At 43.5% G+C, this 20,214-nt stretch overlaps 1 protein-coding gene across 1 annotated transcript in view; it reads right to left on the bottom strand.

Moving 5' to 3' along the window:
- Positions 1-20,214, bottom strand: part of PPP6C (protein phosphatase 6 catalytic subunit) — a 128,485-nt gene that overhangs the window by 46,261 nt on the left and 62,010 nt on the right. The window contains exon 3 of the mRNA XM_085613783.1: positions 8,345-8,410. Coding sequence (XP_085469909.1) covers positions 8,345-8,410 — 66 coding nt within the window. The remainder of the gene's footprint in view (positions 1-8,344; positions 8,411-20,214) is intronic.

Raw genomic sequence — 20,214 nt, forward strand, 5'->3', positions numbered from 1 at the left:
TAATACATCCTGGTCTACAACCGGTAATACAGGGGTCTCGCCCAGCAAAATGTCATTTACGGGGGCTGCAACATTTTCACTACTAATATCGTTGGAAGTGGGAGAAGGGGGAAGCGGGAAACACTCCCGGCCCAGTGATTTCCTTCTTTCATGATTAATCTTACTCACCACCTTTAATAAATAATTATCCATAGTCAATTTACCTTTAGACATTAGTAGGCTAAAATCAACTCAAATACTACACAAAATACTCTAGTCTTGCAAGCACTTTGTAGAAGTGAGAAGTAATCACTGGATACACAACAACTATCTATGCTCCGCAGCCAACACACTTATATGATAAAGAGGCAAAGAAAGGTCGAGCTCGCCCAAACAAAAAAAAAACCAGATGGATCACCTAGCATGCCTGAGTGAGCAGTATACCAATAAAATGTGTAAAAGCCTGCGAGCTTATCAATATATACTTCACAATGAACTTAAGCAAGAAAGCAATAAGATTGTCCGCGACAGCTCCTCCAGTAGCAACCGGCCACTGTCCACACGTCACACAGTAGGAATCAGTCTTGCCTCAGAGACCCAGCATCGATGACAAACGGTCCAGCTCAACAGGGAATAGCACTCTTGAAAGATAGCATCCAGGCACGCCAACCTCGGCTTACCTCAACACACGGGGGAGTGCCCAGCACAGCCCCTACCAGCCCCGGACGGCCACAGACGGCCCGCCCTCTGCCCGGGCTCAGCCCGGCGCCGCCCACGCGCATCCCGCGACGCTGATGGAGCTGCTGCTTTTAAAGCGCCTCCGGGCGCGCTGGTGGGCGGAAGTCGACTGGTGTGTAGGGGCTCACGGGAGCTGTAGTCTACCCTCCCTGCGGCCGGCAGCGTTATCCGGCGGCGAGGGAGACACACAGCGTAGGCACCCCGGTCAATTGGCCCGCTTCTGGTAAGTCTTGTTGGCGGTTTTAAGTGGCAAAAAAGTCTTAATTCAGCAGATGAGGCTACTGATGTTTTCACTGTGCCTCTGATTTTTGTTGTTTGGAAGTGGAGGGAACGGTGTACAGGTAGAGTTGTAATAAATGATTAATCTGTCAATGAGGTTATACTGAACTTTCTTTTAAACCACTGGATTGTTAATATGATAGATGTCACAAGTAGCTTCAGGAATAAAATGACAACAAATAAAAAGCAACAGAGAGCAGAGTTGTTGGGGCATATCTGGAGCTAAAGAACTTTGATCTTCTTCAATGCATAAAGCGGCTTGTTCTCCATCATAGGAATCTTTGCTGATTTCATGTCATGAGTGATCACTACATATCACAGCCTCTACCTCGGATCCCAGGACACATACTATAGGAGAAATGTTTCTTAAAAACACATTTTACATTTATAACTTAATAAATTTTTTGTATTATTTTTGTCATAGTATATAAGTGAGAAAAAAAAAATAAGCCAAATATTCTAAATGGATTTTAGAAAACAGCAAACAATTGCTCTTTGATAATATTAAAAATGAAAAATAAAAAGAAACGCATACAAGCTTTCAAATGTAATGAGTTTAATTCCATCTGACTTAAGGTTCCCAGCGAAGAAAAAGGATTGTTCATGAATTCAACACACATTTCTATGATGGAGAACCAGGATTACAACTAACTTTCTAGCTTCAGTGGTTCTAAGCTGATATTCATGAAACTGAAAAGAAAACCAATCTCATGCCTCAAAAACCAAGATCAATGTAAAGTAATCAGAATGGAAAACAGGCTGCCCAAACAGAAAGAAACAAATAGATTGTGCAAAGATGCACAGCCTTCATGAGTGTCTATCCTGGAGTTAAAGTCAGACAGCAGTCTTGTAAACGTTAGTACTAACATGCAGGTTAAGTGGCTTACATATTTCTGCTAGGAAAATATTGCCAAAGAAGGATGCAGACACAGGTTTTCCCCTGGTTGAAAGAAAACTGGCCTCTTAGCACCAGGTTCATTCAGATTCTTTAATCTCGCTCATTTTACAAGCAAACCTAATTTCCCAAAGAAAGGACACCTCCCATAATGGACATTGCAAGGATGACTTGCACACAGTATGAAGGGAGGACCCATATACTTAGCCAGCACTACATTTAAACCCCATGGACGGGACAGACGTCTGACTCTCGAACACACTTTAAAACCTTCTGGAAAATATTTGTTTACTGGGAATTTAAGAGAACATCTGAAAAGTGGTTTAGATGGCCACCAGATGTAGAACAAATGTTAAAACTACGACACTGTATGAATTCATTAGCCATTCTGTTAAGTTCAGCAATGTCAAGCTGTGGCACCATATCAAGATATGTAGTCTACACAGCAGTCACTGTTTTAGTTTGTGTACCATCTTGGATGTAGCCTCCCTTGAGCCACCAATATATTGTTTGGACTTATTTCAGCTTGAATTTTACTTCTGGGATGACATGGATGGGTGAAAAAGTACAGAAATGCCTTCACTAACTTAACCAATCTACAATTCCCAGAAATCCTGTATTTTGATACTTAAAGCGAAGTGCCAGCATTTTGAGTAATCTACACTTGAGAACAGATGCACTTCCAAATAGCCCTTTCTGCTGAAGTTTGATGCAGAACTTCTTCATTGACGACCCATTTGTGGCCTTGTGACATACATCTGCTTAACTTGTTTGCTGAATATTCCTGGACAACAGGTACTGCCATATGGCATGAGCTTTCCTTGACATCACCATTGAGCCTGTCCCTCTTTCGCTAAGATGATACATACTTCTTGTACCATCTGTCTGAACAAGCATGATTGATGGCCACAAAAGGCAGAAAATACTTCAGAAAAAAGTACTGCACAGAGCTCCAACATGTCAATATTGAGGTTTGGCTTCTTCTGAGACTAGGTCCCTGGATTTTGCAGTTCTACAAAGTGTGCTTCTGAGCCAAGCAAGAAAGGATCAGTGACTACGGTCTATGTAGGTAACGTCTGTATGAATATCCTCTCAGACTGCTGCATTTTGTCAACTTTTCAAAGGATTGCAAAGTTGCCACTGACAAGGTCAACTTGTCCATCCTAGTTTCCAGAACACTATCCCAATAGTTCTCTAGATGTTCCTGAAGTGGGCTCCGGAACATGTCAATGGAGCTCCCTCAGGGTGGGGATGATTTGGTCGAATTTCATCAGGCCTCCGAGGCAATCTGCTGAATGTGGCATGTCCGTAAGGGGAGAACATGGAGTTTGTGAGGCCACGGAGTAAGGGCTTATATCACCATCCATATACAAGAATACCAGGGCTTGAACAGCATTTCTTAAGTCACTTTCAAGTTTCACATTCTTTAGTAGAAAGAACAAGTCTGTCTTAGTTGTCTGGACAATGAGTTCTTTTAGGGGGAGATCGGTGTCCAGGGTGAATCCAAGATGCTTGGCATTGGGTACAAGTTGGGGTTTGAATTCTTCCAGGTTCATGCAATTGATCAAGACTTGGTCTAGTTGTTGCTTATTGTTCTGCATGAACAGCAGGAAATCTATTCTGTTTTGGATGGGTTAAGCATCATGTCAGTTCAGGATCCGAATCATATGAATGGGGCATGTGCAGCATAGGACGTCTGCCACACAGGAGACCTTCAAATACAGTTGTGGGTCATCTACTCATGATATGGCAAAGTACATTCTATTAACTGGCCTGAGATTTTGCTGCACACTGCTGGCAGACAAAATGACAGATTTTTTGGGCCTTTCCAATATTTAGCTATGTCTAGTGTGCGACAGGTTTTATAGGCTTCCGGATATTGACTTCTGCACTTTATAGAGTTCGACTGGAAAATGCTATCTAAACACTTGTGTATGTGGCTAAAGCACAATGCACTTTATCACTTTGTCTTATGGTCTGGTGAGCGAAGCTTTCGCAACAAAAGAGTTACAAATGGTGAATATTTATGAATTCCCAAAAATCAATGTACCAACGATTGCATGGTGTCACTTGACACATTGATGTTGTCATCTGCAAGTACTGCCCCAAGAAGGTTCAATGAGAGGCTGGAGAGGTCCAGTAATAGGAGGTGGCCATATTTTTCGGTGGTAAGGAAGGCGATCTATAATTTGTAAGGTAGTGGTCTCCTTGCTGCAGCATGGTCTGAAGCGGAGCCGATATTTGTGCAGGAGATGGTTGGCATTGATGTGACCTTGAAGGTGTGCATCCACTGCTTATTTAATGAGCTTAGCAATGTAGGGTATATGAGTTAGTGGCTGGTAATTGGCAAATCAGTAAACTCAAACATCCACAGTGCATCGGGTCCTAAAAATGTGAAACCCAGTAATGAGCAGCAGCTCTGCAAAGCCACATTGACAACCACATGCGGAAAGATACACTACATCCATTGATGCACTTATCATTTGTTAAAAAAAGAGTTCTCCATCTATTGCTTACAGAAAACCATGTCTGTCCTCACAGGGAGGACCAATATTTAGTTCTCTCTTGCCAGGATTTGTCTCATCCAGTTCAATAAACTATTCACTTATCCATTATTATCAAAAGTCCCAGCTTAGAGTCCAAGTCAATGGATAGTCCCAACACTGTCCAATAATATGCAGCATTTGCAACCAATACTTCGTTCACTGGACAAACCCAGAAAATATGGATGATGTTTACTGTGCAAAAGACAGAATACATATTCGGGTTCTTGTTCTTACTCATCTTCCACATTCTCCAGGGCACTGCAGCCCCTGTGAAAAAATGTATATTGGGTCTACAACAAATGGTTTTAATTGCCAGGGACCTCCTTTCCAAAGGGGCCAATATCCCATTACCAACAGTCTCTGGGGTCATGTAGTGGGTGAGGGATATTTATCACTCGTGATTATATACAGGAGACCCCGTGGAGTCAAATCAAGTGTCAAGTCAAGTAGGGGGTGAAGTCTCAGCTCCTGTGCCTCTGGTGCATATTGCAACTGCAAATAAAGATAGGACTTGGAATGTTATAGTGTGAATTGATACTTCGCGCGTCAAAAAAAGATTTCATATGACTCCCAGTCCACACATCTTCAAGTTTTTAGATCCCGTCCAGTTCCCGCTGCTGGAAACCACAGCTCTTGTCTGGTGGGCAAGTCGCATTCCTTCCCATAATGAGATCTTCCCTATGGTATTACTGTAATATTTAAACCATTTCAATATTTTTTACCATCGTTGTAAGGTGACTTATGAGCCAGGGGATTGAGAGAAGCAACCAAACCACAAAGCAGAACTTTCCCCTAGGTCAATAAGTCGCTCTGAAGTCACTAAGTCAGGTCATCTCTGTCCCCAAGGAGGGAGTCACTGATGAGTAGCATCTGTGCAGCCCAGTCATCAAAGCTTAACACCTGCCTCTCTCAGCCTATTCACCGTACACTGAACTGACTAAACACATTTATTAAAGAACATTCTGGGCTGTTCTCTTCCCCACAAGAAACTGGAGGCCTGCGCATGCAATCCCGGAAAAAAAGCCCTATGCAATTTTATAGGAGTAAACTTGTATCATCTAGAATAATCTAGTAGCCACTCTTCCAATTAACAAAAGTGGCAAAATATTCCATCCTGCGTTTCTTTCCGGTCTGTTGCTACAAGAACAACCATAGGGAGTTTCCAACACATCAAGGGTCACTAAAGACGTACATGCTGAGGTATTCGAATATTCTAAGTGCATGTTCTATTTTTCCAGCTAGTTGTCAGGCCTCCACCTGTAGCAGCACCAGTGTAAACTTTAATCAATTGACCACAGTTTCGAGGCCTCCGTGCATGCATTTAGAATGTGCTTTAATCCAGATCCAGTTAAGTTGGGTTTGCTAATGAAATGGAGTGTGTGGTACACATATAGCAAGGTGTGATTCCTTAATGCCCCCCTCCCATCAAAAACTCCTCCTGCCCAAAACCTGATGGGATGGCTCTCTCACTGAATCAAATACCTTCTCAAAATCAACTATGACCAACGCATCATGTCCCTCAATTTCATGGGCCTATGCCAGGACCAACTGCCGGCATCAGAAACAACGTATGTGCTACATCCCGGCATTAATCTGTATTGGTCCAGATTCACCACTGCCCACTACTTTGACCAATCACTCATCTAATATTTTGGCTTCTGTGTTAATAAGCAATTTTGGGCGATAAGGGAACATTACTCCGGGGTTTCCTGATTTTCAGTCACAATGAAACAGATGCACCACAGAGGAACCTAAAGATTGCTTTTTAAAAAAAGAAACGATACAAGGATAGGAGAATATTTTGATAGAATTTGGTGTGGAGGCTGCTGTGTCAAACCGGAGGGTACAGCTCCAAATGACCCCACTTGGACATGAGAGGTCACGGTACTCCCCATATGAAGGTTCAAGGGCCTGGTTTATCAAATTTCAGGTTCTGCGGTTCGCTCCTTTGGCAACCGATGGGGGCAGCGCGGCACACAAATGGATATAATAATCAGCCCAAATTGTGCAGGAGTTGTTTTACGCTTTCTAGATGTTTGTGAGAGAGTGGTCTGCTGCCCAGAATCCTCAGTAGCCAAAATCCTATCAGCTGGCACTATCTATATTTGTCTCTTCGGTATACACATGCTTGAAGCTGCTGATAAAGGAGAGCGTTTGTGGATGCAGCTTTTGTTTTGGCCACAGATCCAGGGCTTGAAGTCAAACCCCTCTTCGCCATACACAGACAACATAAAGGTTGATAGCAACATGATCAGAGTTTCAAAGTATACAGCCTACATGTTAAAAATGTCCAAGAGTAAGATTGGGACCTCCTTGACACTGAACACTTCATCTTGATCCTGAACCTGGGGCCATCTCCCTAGATGCCACAATAGTCTATGGAACGACAATCCAGACAAGACCTGCAATTTGTTTCTTCCTTAATATTTCATAACAGTTTATTAAGATCACAGAAAGAGCCGAGTTGTAGGCAGAAGTTCCCCCTGACTTTTCCTTCTGCCCTGGTGTCGCAGCAGCAGCAGCATAAGAAGTTGGAATGTTCCACCTCCTCAGAATTTAATCCTCTTATGACCTTTCAGTGATTTTTGGCATCTTCAAAAATTAGTGACGATGTACACGTGGTAGTTGTTAGACAGGCATAGGATGCAGAGTTCATAGGTTTTTTTCCCCCCATTTTTGAATTACTTCACCTTTAGTCAATCTCACAAAACGTGAAAGCATTCACTACCAAGATTAAACTCTTCAGAGGTCGAACAAGAACCTACAAACTAGAAAGAAATATCAGCACAAAATCAGCACCTAGAGAATAAAGCTCTTAATATGTTTTAAATGGGATTGGGCATCCTTTCCCTTACGAGGGTATAATACAAATCGATAATTTCTCCCCATGGCAGTTTTTAGTAGAACACATATACTTTATATTTTACAGCTCATGGGTATTTTGTTAAGCTTCTTGCTCAAGAGATCACTGCTCTTCAGCAAGCAGGGCAGTGCGATCCATACAGCAACCTCCTCCAGGGAATTTTTAAGGGAAAGAGCATTGTTTGGCAGGGAGCGATTTAAATCTTTAACTAAATCCAGTACCTCAATTCTTCAGAAATTACCCCTCATTGTCAAAAACACCTCCACTAAATAATCACAATTAATGAACTCTGTTTAAGTGTTTATAGTGTTTTAAGTGCATCTTATAGAAATGCAATGGGTGCCTCCATAAATAAAAAGGAGCGGTCTAACCACCAAGTGATCCCCACCCTGCACAATTAGTTAGCTCACTAGATATCCTCTCTTTCTCTGGTCCATCCTTATTACATTAAACACGTCCCTAGTGGAAAGTGAGCATAAGACTCAATCCAGTAAGGCGTTACAGTCACAGGTGGACTGAATTTTGAGCATTATTTACTGCTAAACTTACATTTCCTTTTTGGCTGGTAGCGCAAAGTTAAATTTCATATTGTTGTATCATTGAGGTTTGCAACATATTAAATTAAGTTATAAACAAATTACTAGGTGGCCCTGGCTTATTAGTGGTAGAATTTGCATGTAGAGTTGCACCCCCTGAGCTCTGTATTGCCCATTTCCAAAAATATAGGGAGGCCAGGAAAATTGGTATTCAAGCATGTTAAATCTTTTGAAAAAGATTTTCACTAACTCTTCCAAATTGTGGGTCAAATTGACAAACAAGCAAATTAGGGAGAAGAACGAGATAAAGGCACCTATGTAAGTAGGATATTATCGGAGGTAAAACTTGACGTTAACAGGACACCAGAATATGCAATGGGGAAAACAAAAATGGATTTCAACATACTGCAGTAGCCAAGAATACATTATTAGACCGACAAGCTGTTATTCCCCAGCTAGTTTCATCTTAATCATGAATTTCTAGTAATCAAATAACATAACAACGTACCATAAAGATGTAGTTTGTGTCGGGAACTGGGCCTCCAGTTCGGAACAATTCACACAAGTCGTAAAACTGGAAATGAAAAAACAAAGAAAACAGTTTAATTCAGTGTCGGGCTTCAGCCTCTAGAACGCGTTTCCTTTAAGACCTGAATTTAACCTCTTCAGTGCCCATGACGAGATAGTCTCGTCATGGAGCACGGTTGCGCTGTGCCCATGACGAGACTATCTCGTCATGAACCCCACCCACTAGTGCAACGCCCGGCACAGGAGGGGGAAAGGGCGTGGCACTGAAGGGGTTAAGAGTACGTCATAGTGTGATGTCACAACAGAAGACAAAGTGGACTTTTTCAAAATGTAGTCGACTGGTCCTATGTAACACTATCTTTTTTTTCCTGAATGGGTGGTGGTCTGAGACACAATATCTCCCTCTCAAACTTGTTTGCAGCAGTGCAGAAATGTATTTCCTTTGGAAGTAAGGAAAGTCACTGAATGGATACTGGAAGGGCAAACTACTGGCACCAGCAAAAAATAGTTAGTTACCTGTAATCCTGGATCTCCTTCACAGGAATCTTTGTCATAAATACTGAACTGTCCCACCCACGTGCAAGATCCTGGAGCACGTATTGAAAAGAATATATGTACAAAAATCATTATACACTTTTTTTTAATTAGATATAAACTGTCTTATTAAAAATAAAAGTATTTTAAAAAGCCTATAAAAAGGCTATATTTGCCAATTTTCGAATACTTTAAAAAATAAACCGATTTTCAATGTACAAAAATAATCACTAGAAATAACAGTGAATGGAAAGCTATTTCACAAATATTTTTAAAAAGAAACGGAGTAAAAATAAAAAGTCAGGATTCAAGGGAACGTGTCCAGAATTTCATTTTTTTATGTTTACTGTAATGTTAGCAGCTGCACGTTACTGTAAACAATAAGAAAGTCGATGGTGCCATCAGGTATGGTCTGCTTTCACTCAGATTGGTTTTGGACATAACTGTGCCCCGCGAGCACTGATCAGTGAGGGAAAGGTACTATTGGAAAGGGGACAATGTTCCCTTCCCAGCAGTTCTAGTCCTGGCCCCTTGCTATACCTCTGTAAAAAAAATTGTAGTACAGAGATTTTCATTTTAGATTTGTGTTTTTGTATCATTTTTTTTTTTCTTTTCAAAAAACCTTTATTGGCAAAAGGATAAACAATCATATTGACACAGCTGTTCTTCGCCTACAACCCCAGCGGGGCCGGCAGCAATGTACTTTAGTCAGAAAGAAGCACAGTAGAGATATGAACACAGCATGCCGCCTAAAACCCAACCGGGGCCGGCCGCGTGAATACTAAAACCGATAGGAGCAAGAACATCAGGCAACAAGGAGTGCAGTCGACACAGTCATGGGCATCACAGCCTAACCCCCAAATGGAATATCGAAAGGTACTAGAGGGAGGGGCACGGCCAGTACAGCTATACCGAAGCATGTTCCCCGCCAGCGCACCCGCACAGAGGACTCCGCCAGTTAGGTAAGGCGTAGCAGCCACCCTTTCAGGACTCAGGGGCCACAGTGTCTAATTTTGTCAGAGGGGTCTGAAGCAGGTATCCCCTTAGAGGGTCCCAAATATCACGGGGTTTGGAGGCAGTCGGCAAAAGGTCTGTATACAATGTTAATTGTTCCTGCCATCGTATCAGATCTTCAAGCCAGCTCTTAAACTTCGGGGCCCGCCCTCTCCCCCACCTGCAGGCCACACTGCGCTTGGCAAGGAGAAAACAAAAGGAGCCGAATTTCCTATGGGGAGCCGGTATGCTCTCCGTGCAACCCAAGATGCCCATCTGTGGGGTCGGAGGCAGGGGGCCAGCAATCATCTTCCCAACCGCATCGAACACCAGAGCCCAATACGAATAAACAGAGGGGCATTCCCAGGCCAGATGCAGCATGTCCACTCTCTCAGCCCCGCACCTATCGCATCTAGTGTCAGCCCGCAGCCCAAACCGATGTAGCTTCACTGGGGTGTAGTAGTAACGCTGAATGAATTTATAGTGCGTAACGCGGAGAAGACTGTTAGCAGCAACCTGTTCCGTCTGCTTACAGCTGAACAACCAGTCCCGGTCCGACAGCGACTGTCCCAATTCCTCCTCCCATTTGTCACGCGCAGCGCACCGCGCATAGTCCGTCTCCGAGTAAATTGAGTGGTATAGGGTCGCCACCAAGTGAGAGGCAGTAGTAGCCCGCAGCATCGCATGTAACTGCGGCGACGGCGCCGGCTCAGAGGGATAGTCGGGCATAACGGCCCGAACTGCAGCTCGGAGTCTGACGTACAAGAAGGTCTCCATGGCATTAGGGGGAGGGTCCGAGCATAGCTGCTGCAGCGTGATGAATCGGCCATCCCTATATAGGTCCCCCCACGTGCGCAGCCCTCTGTGCTGCTTCAATTGATGGAAGACCCCCCTCCTGCAACAAGGGCATACGAGGATGATATACGAGCGGGAGCAGCGGGGAATACAGCAAAGCCACGCCAGTGCGCTTCATGATCCACCCCCAGGACCGGCCCGTGCACTCCACGGTATCAGGATAGCGGTCCCGTTGGGAGGTGCCACGCCACAATGCCCCATCCAGCGGCACGGGGTCAGCAAGCCAGTGCTCTGTGGCCACGTGTGCCGTGTAGCGCGGCCCCCCCCGTCCAATAGTGCGCATAATGGGCCTGGGCGCATTGATAGTATAACTCAAAGTTTGGCAAATCTAGGCCCCCCGCCGCATACGGGCGGGCCAGGACCTCCCACCTGATGCGGGCCTGCTTCCCTCCCCATACTAGCCGCAACAGTTCAGTGCGCAGAGTAGCGAAGAACACCCGTCCCGGGTGGTAGGGAATGTTTGTGAAATAGTACAGCATTTTCGGAAGGACCACCATTTTAATAAGGGATATCCTGTCCGCCAGGGACAGAGGCAGGGCAATCCAGCGCGTAACCGTGTCCTTCAGCGCGTCAATCGCCCGCCCATAGTGATCTGTCATCAGCTCCTCCCGATTCGCAGACACCTGCACTCCAAGGTACCGCACGGAGGTGTCGCACCAATCCAATGGAAAGTCAGTATGGAAACGCGCGACAGCCGCCGTAAGTGGAAAGATCTGGGATTTAGCCCAGTTAATGTGGATCCCCGAGAGCCCCCCAAAGCGCACCAACTCCCGCAGCAGCGGATTTAGATTATTCTGTGGGTCCTTCACATAGAGAGTCACATCGTCCGCGTAGAGCGAGATGAGGATGGGACGCAAAGGGCAGATGAGCGGCTTGTCCCGATGATACTGCCGCACCCGCGCCGCCAAGGGTTCCATTGCTAACGCGAACAGCAAAGGCGACAGCGGGCATCCCTGTCACTTGCCCCGGGAGAGCGATATAGCGCGTGAGGTGTGACAATTGACCATAACCTTAGCCACTGGCGCGTTATACAGAAGCCGTATCAGAGCCGAAAATCCTACCGGGAACCCCATGTTGCGCAGGACCGCCTGAAGATAGTCCCATTCGAGCGAGTTGAACGCCTTGGTGGCGTCCAAGAACACAGCGGCCAGAGGGAGGTGCGGAGCCACCTGATGCATAATCGAGAAGAGAGTGCGCAAATTATGGGACGTTGCTCTCCCAGGGATAAATCCTGCCTGATCGGGCAGCACCAGCTTGTCCATGAGGAGATTCAATCGAGTTGCCACCATTTTAGTTAAGATCTTGATATCCACGTTGATTAGCGATAGGGGCCGATAAGAATCACATTTGGCAGGGGGTTTACCGGGTTTCAACAAAGATATAATTAGGGCCTCCCTCATAGAAGCAGGCAGCACCTGCGCCTCCAGCGCCTCAGAATAGACCTCTAGCAGCACAGGCGCGAGATGATCCATATATAATTTATAGAAGTCAGCCGGCAGGCCGTCGGATCCCGGCGCCTTCCCCGCCGGCAACTGGGCAATAGCCTCTCGAATCGCCTCCATCATAAAGGGGGTTGCTAAGAACTCCCTCTGCCCCCCGCTAAGATGCCCCAAGGTTATGTCCCCGAAGAATGCCGCAAAGTCCTGTGTATTCACCCCCTTAGACGAGTAAAGGGACTCGTAAAAGGTAGTGAAGGTATGCAGAATCTCCAAGCCATCCCTGTGCCTATCCCCCTGCGCATCCTCTATCTCCAGCACGTAATTGGTGTAGCGCGGGCGCCTGATGTCCCGCGCCAGAGCCCGCCACGGCCTGCCCCCTTCGCCAAACCTCCTGGCGGTGGCATATTTCCCCCTAAACCGCGCCTCCCGCTCCGCAGTAGAGGAGTAGTCAGTAATGATGTCCCGCATTTTAGCCCTCCCCTCTCCCGAGTCCTCCCTCCAAAGGTCCCGTTCCAGCACTTTTAATTGCCCCTCAAGTAAGCGTAGCCGCAGGGTGTTTTTGTATCATTAGATAAGTAATTTAGCTTTGGTAGACATTGCTAATCCAGTCCGAATATTTCTGAACACCATTTTTAAATATGGTGGATGTGTTGCAGTGATGACGTAATATTTCAGGAACCATGAAACCTATATACTTCATTTTGGTGTCAAAACATAGGTTGTGAGGGTCAAGTAGTCTTTTAGAAACAGAAAATAACTCCTCAGCGCAACCCTTTTACCATATTCCAAGACGGCATCTCTATGTGTTTAACCATCACGTTAGTAATTTATTTTAATATTGTTTTTATTTCAGGTTTTCCAATGATTCAAATTCATAAACATGAGCGAAGCAGGTGGTAGGAGTGGATCTTTACCTCCTGACAGAATGTTGATAACTACAAAATCTGAGGACTCCTTCAACAAAGTAAAATGTGTCATATGCCAAACTAATCCGAAAGAAAACCGAACATCAACTGTGGCCATACCGAAGAGAGTACGAGATGCTGCAGAAATATGGCAAGACGAAGTTCATAAAAGATAGAATATGATGAGTTAAGAGGATCAAATATTTTATCATTGTAACAACAAGTGCTACAATCGCATACAATGGAAAAAAGCTGGGGGGAAAAAATAGCCGAAACCAGTGAATCACAACAAGAAGAGTCTTCTGAGAAATCGAGGACAACCAAACCCAATGTCCATCTACTTAGAAGATCGATGGCTACCCCTCATTCAACTCCAACAACTGACCAGAAAGCAGAGGATTGTCAATGTGTTATCTGTGGTTTAGACCGGAATAAAGGTCAAAGAGATTGACAAAAGAACAATGTACAGAGTATGTGAGTCTTAAAGGACAAACATGTTTTTATCTGCAGCAAGTTAATTCCAAGATTAAGTTTTCAGCCAAGTTGCTGATCTAAACAGAGAGGTGAATTTATTTATAGCAGATTTGTATGCCCACACGAGCTACATGCGTGCATACATTTGAAATTATGAAGGAACAATGAGCTCCCAGCAGCAACGTAACCACCAGCCTGCAGTTAAATTAGCACTTTTTGAAAAAGCAAATTAGGTTTTAAAGCCACTTGAGTGCTGGCCACAGGTTCACACTCCGTGAGATCACAGAAATAATGGTCAACATTGAGGGAGCTGAATTGATCATCAGATCATCATAATGAAATTAAGACTTTTCTGTTCAGAAAGTACAATGACCGAATTCATTTTTGTCTGTCTAACAAAAGAATGAGCCACTTAAGGTGTTCTCAGCCGATTTGACTCCTGAAGTTCTTGCTGCCAAAATAAGATCACAGAATGCAGTAAAATCAGCAGGAACCTTTTTAAGAAACATCCTGAAAGATTTAGATTTTGGACTCAATGACATATTTTGTGATGCCCAAGAGCTCCAAATGCCTAACGTGGTCTTAACATTTTTTACATCATTGTTTAATATCAGCAAAGCAAATCTGTTACAAACTAAAGTTCTTCACTGCGGAACAGAAGCAGACAATATTGATGATGGCTTTGAAGATATAAGTGAAGAAGTGGAAGACAACCCCATGAACCAACAGGCTTAGGCTGTGCAAATGTACTATCTTTTCCAAATCATGTTTTATGAATTTCATCACGGCAAAAAAAAAAAAAAAAAAAAAAAAGTCAAACGATGACTACCCTCGCAATCTATGACAAGCGCAAAAGTAGAGAGCTAATCATTTCAATGAAGAGGATTGGTGTACCAACAAGTTATTAATGACAGAGCAGGAAGTTATTAACAGCTCATGCTGTAAAAGCTTGTGAATTCAACAGCACACCACTTCCAAGTCACATTACCAGGAAAGTATTTACAATTGCCGCTCTTGATAATTTTGAAGATAGCTCTTCTTTGTCTGGAACATCCAGCACACATGATACTGCCATGATGCGTATTCAAGACTGTATCAATGAAGTAGCTGCTTGAAAACAAGCTGTGTTAGGTGTAGGCATAAACAAAAGATGCTGAAAACTTATAACCAAACTGCCTAGCCAACGTGTGCAAAATCACTACAAGCCATCAACATATCCCAGTCTACCAGAAAGTTTCAAAGTGGCTAACGACATGGATCTTCTTCTACCTGATGCTGCAGTCTGCAAAGTGGACGTAACAGAATTTTTCATATTGCTTATTCGGTGCAGACTAAAGGATGAAAAAAGCCAGTTCCTCGGTGGACTGGAATTCCTGCCCTGATCTCCAAGAATACCGTCCCACTGAAGAAGGTTGGCTTTTTACCAGTATTACCATCTCCAGTAACAAACTACACAACAGTATAAACCACTCTAAGAAATTTCAAAAATCTGCGTGCTCAGCTTGAAGACCAGCCTTTTCTGCCTTTTTTCGGCCATGGAGATATTTTCCGTATTGTAGCTGACATTTTTGAGCAATCCAGTACAATTTGATGATCTTTATCCAATGATGGGCGTTTTCAACTTGACACACTTTGCGTTGTGGTATGCAGGAAGTTCTCAGTAGATGTGGTATAGACAATGCAATTATTGAGGCTGAAATCTTTGGAAGCAACACTGTGCAGTCAGTATTGAGGAGAACCCCTTATGTTAGTTTGTTACAAGGTATGCTCATCATATTGGAGGTTATAGAAACATTGCATTGGAATGCTTTCTGGAACAAGAATGACAAAATAGGTTTTTTAATATTTTATCTCAGAAGTGAACAAGGCACAGGGAACGTGTCATTCAAAAGACGTTATGAAAAGCCAGGCAGTGTTCAATACACTCAGTTCAAAATCAGAAAAACTGAACACCAAGTTCGCAGAGTTTATCAAAGACTGTGAAGAAAAATCAGAAATTTGCAATTTTTTCAGAGAGATGACAAAATCAAAATTAATGAACCATTGTGAAACTGTTCCTCACCAAGAACTTGTGGGAAAGAGGGGAACATTTTAATAAACATGTTGACAGCCTTCATCATTTCACGCAGCAGCAAGGAAACCCCTTTGAAATGACTGAGCCTGTGAGACTACTTAACTTTGGGACCAAACAATGTGTGGTTAATGATAAAAAGTCAAGTCTACTAGATGTCCTGGAACATGGATCCAAACTATACCCAGAACTGAAGCAGGAGAAATTGTATTGAAAGAGAAAAAGCTGGTTGACATAATCACTAAAGTTAAACCTCCACGCTTAAATTGCCATAGTAAGAGTTTTGTCCAACCAGACACTACAAAACAGGTTCTAAAAAACCACCTTCGCAAGCACATGAGAGAGGGGTGCATTTTGGACATTCTGTCGCATGATCTTCTTCCAGCAAAATACATAATTTGATTGAAATGCTGCCACCAAACCAGTGAAGCACAAACTCGTGCAAGAGCTCGAAAAAAAACTTTCACATGAAGAATATCAATTCGAAAAAAGGTGTCCTCATTGAAAATGCTGTTGTAGTGGACTATATGTCACAATTACGAATGATCAAGATTTCCTCCATGCATAACTTCAGGGAGGTCGTTCAGATTGTTCTACAGCTATCACAGTCAGTGTGCACCTTGCAAGAACTGCACATTGTCTTTGACAGTAATCTTGAACTGTCAAAAAATGTAAGAGAATCGGACGAATGTCTACAAGTGGAACAACTGATCGGGTCTGCTTTAGAAATTTGACACCTATAGCTGTGCAACTTGATAAATTTGGGTCATTAACATCAAACAAGATTAACTTGGAGATGTTAACTCGCTAAAACATTGCTGATGCTTCAGTGAACACTGAATTTCCTATTATTGCAAGTGGAATGATTGTCAATGAGGAGTTGGTGTCTGCAGAGATATATTCAAAAGGTAGTACGTCCCACAGTGTTCAAGAACTAAACAGCAAATTGGAGGAAGTGGGCCTTAGTGTTGTGCCACATATGAGTGGGCTGTTCTAAATGGTTAATCGAGTCATTGTACTGTCAAACGACACAGATGTTATTATTGTGCTATTTAGTTTTGTTGCAATGTTCATAAGTCCTTGAATGTCAGAGTTATGGACACTTTATGGAACAGGCAAGAAAAGACACTTAATCCTGCTTCATATTCTGTACAAGAAACCTGACCCACAGATACCCGGTGTTCTTATCAAGACACATTCTTATGGGTGATGACACTATGAGCACAATTGGAACAAAGTTTGGAGCTCTAACTGCTGAACCTGTGAAGTTTCTAAAAGGATTTGCTGTGACAGAAGAATGTGAATTTAATGACATCGAAAAATACCTTGTGCGTGTGAGGAAAACGAGTTCTGTCACACATTTGACGATTTTCAGTACAATGAGCTCAAGAAATCAGTTCAGCTAAGTGACCTTTCACCGACATCATATTCTGTACATGGACACATTAAAAGAGCTTCTACTGGATCAGAAGAAGTGTAAATCTTTTGGCTCAAGCATATGTAAATAAATATCTGTGTGAATTTAGGGGCCGATTAGGAGGATGAGGGGACAGTCACCGACAGCCTGCCGGTGGCGGTCCTACCGCCATCAGGACCATGTTATCCGTCAGCCATATTACCATGGCGGGCAGATAGCTGGCGGTCAGAAAGACCAACCGCCATGCATCCGACTGGCTCCTTGAACTCGCTGGTGCATCGGAGGGGAATCCTATCCCTACAACGGTGGCAGTGCCTACCAGGCACCACCGTAGGGATCATGACGTCTCTTTCTGCCTGCCTTTTCATGGCAGGTAACTCACCATGAAAAGGCAGACGTAAAGGGACTTTGAGGGCCCATAGTGGCCCCTTCTTCCCCCTTGGCCCCAAGCTTTGGGGGGCACCTATGGTGCCCCCCTACATATCGCTGCACCATGTGGCAGGCACTGCATGTTGCCCGCCACGTAGTGCAGGGATATGTCTGGTGTCCTCTTTTTGCACTGCGGCGTGTGCTGCAGCCACGGGTTCCAGGAAGGGTTGTTCTGAGGACTTTTTGTTTCCTGTCTCTATATAATACTACCTGACCACCAAAAACCAAAATGAAGAATATAGAGCTCATGGTTCCTGAAATATTACATTATCACTGCAACACATCAATTTTTAAAAATGTAGTTGAGAAAAATTCGGCCCGGATCAGCAATGTCTACCCAAGCTAAACGCCTTCTCTAATGATCGAAAAACACAAATAAACAAGCACTGGCATAACCAATAGGTCTCTCTTTTGGTACCTTATAAGTGTTTAGTTATCCAGCACAATATCCTTGGTGCAACAACATCAACTGTTGCATGGCTAAACACTTATAAGGTCCCAAAGGTGAGACCTATTGGCTATGCCAATGCTTGTTTTTGTTCCAAGGACACCAGCAATACTTATCACAAGAACTGCACAGTGCCAAAAGGTCCTCCCTGCTGAACTACCAAAAATATAAAGATAGAACTATATGGATAGTTGGAAAATATTAATTTTAAATACTACAGACTTAGGGCATCCCGAACACAACATGGAAAGAAAATATATATTTCCTGAAATGTTCAAGCGTGTCTATCGGGCATAATGTGATGTAGAGCGAAGCAGAAGACAAGGTGGCTAATGTCTTAAATATGGTGCTCCAACACCAGAGGGCCTCCTAGTTGGTGAACAGTGAAAGAAGACAGTCAATCATGTACAGTGTGCAGTTAAAGCTGAGACCTACAGTGTGCCCCATCACTGTAATGAAGTAATCTCCCTCCTCCACACTTCGTGAGCTACTTAAAGGCTGGCACACGCAGTATCCCCTTCAGCCCTTTTCAACATGGGGGGGGGGAATCACCCAAGCAGGACTCCTGTATACAATGCGCTTTAACAGTGTTACTGCCACGAAAAGGTGAATTTCATCTCTGAATTTAAGTTGGGAATGTGACTTTTCTTGATATGTTCTTAACTGTGACTTCTGCAGCAGAACAACAAAGCTGCATGAGCTACTTTGAGACAATGTCTGATGGATTCATTCAGTTTATCGCCAATTAGTGAAAGCTGCACATTTCTTTAGTGCATGGCAAAGGTTTTTTTTTTTTTTATAGGAACAGTAGGTGTTGTAGGGTGAGTTCACTTGTAAACACCCGCTTGTACTACTTTATAAAACGTTTAAACTGGAACCCCACTTTGTCCTCGAGGGTAGGGCATATCCTCTTGGGGTCTAAGTGCCCACCTACCACCTTAGAAGATATTAAGCTACAAGTTCACACGCATGCGCAGTGTGCGAAAGGCCGGACTTGGAGGTTATTGGTGCTGAAGGTTCTGTGGAACGGGGGCCATGTTCTGACAGGTGGGGAGGAAGCATAGCACGTCATTTATGACTATTTTACTAGTCACATCGTGATCTATTGTAATCTACTAGATGAAAAGACAAATTGGCAGCTATTTTAAAATGTCACAGTGAAAGTGTAAGAGAAACAAAATTAAGTTTAATACTTTGATAAAATCGAGTTACACATTGGGCTACTGAAGACCCAATTCTTCAAACGTGATCAAGTTACCCACCCCCAGAAATGAATTAGTAAGACATCTGCGCTCATCAATGAAGCATCTGCGCTGAAACATACACCATTAACAGTGATGCACACTTAACATACTTACTGCACAGTGGGATGGTACATCTTAAAAGCAGATGTGACTTGACTAGCATTTGTTTTAAGAAAAAAATAATATTAAAAAATAATCTCCATTTGCATAGGCATCCTATGAATTATGTTACAAATACTAGAGACCACATCTCAAAGTAGTGTTTATGGTTTTCAGAATACCAGGATGCGGATGTCAAGCAAGCAGCCACCAGCAGTGTTCAAGACCCTTTGTTACATGGTCTACAAAAAATGTGCAATATTGTATTGCCATTACAAGTAATGGAAAAAGCAGATTTGGATTGAGTTGGCTTTGGCAGCAGAACTGTTGGTCATTCCGATTTCATAAACATCTCCTGAAATTCCACTCATACTATATTGTTTAAAACCTCAATCTCGATGTATTATATTTAAAAGCAAACAAGCACACTTGGCCATTGCACTGTGCACTGAACTAAAATGTAGGTGTATGCATCAAGATGCAGCAGTTTACCAATGTGTAAAATGACCTTTGAAGTACACCTAGTTCCTTGAGCTGCACCAATTGGTTCAAAAACACACTTCAAGTGCTAACATACACCAGATAATATTAATAGTTTTACAAGTAAGTACAAGGGGAAGAGTAATACACGGTGTGATGAAGTAAACACCACAGGACACTGCTGTTGCCCTTCTCTTGGGCCAGGTGCTTAAAAAAGAGATTCCCCTGCTCCGAACACCCTCCTGCCTACCACTTAAGTGCTTTACTCATGCACCACACAGCTGTTGGAACATCCCCTGCACCACCCTGCCCAAAGACAGGATTTGTCAACACACCCTCAAGTGTTCTTAGCACTAATCAAATTCTGGCCTACTAGTGCCCCCCCTCCCTCCATGCTCCCATCATTTACTCAGGCAATGTAAGAGTAAGTTATTTCGCTGTCCACGCACCTGCCTTGTGGAG

Source organism: Triturus cristatus, chromosome 1_2 (genome assembly GCF_964204655.1).
Source record: "Triturus cristatus chromosome 1_2, aTriCri1.1, whole genome shotgun sequence".
In the NCBI taxonomy this organism is placed as follows: Eukaryota; Metazoa; Chordata; class Amphibia; order Caudata; family Salamandridae; genus Triturus; species Triturus cristatus.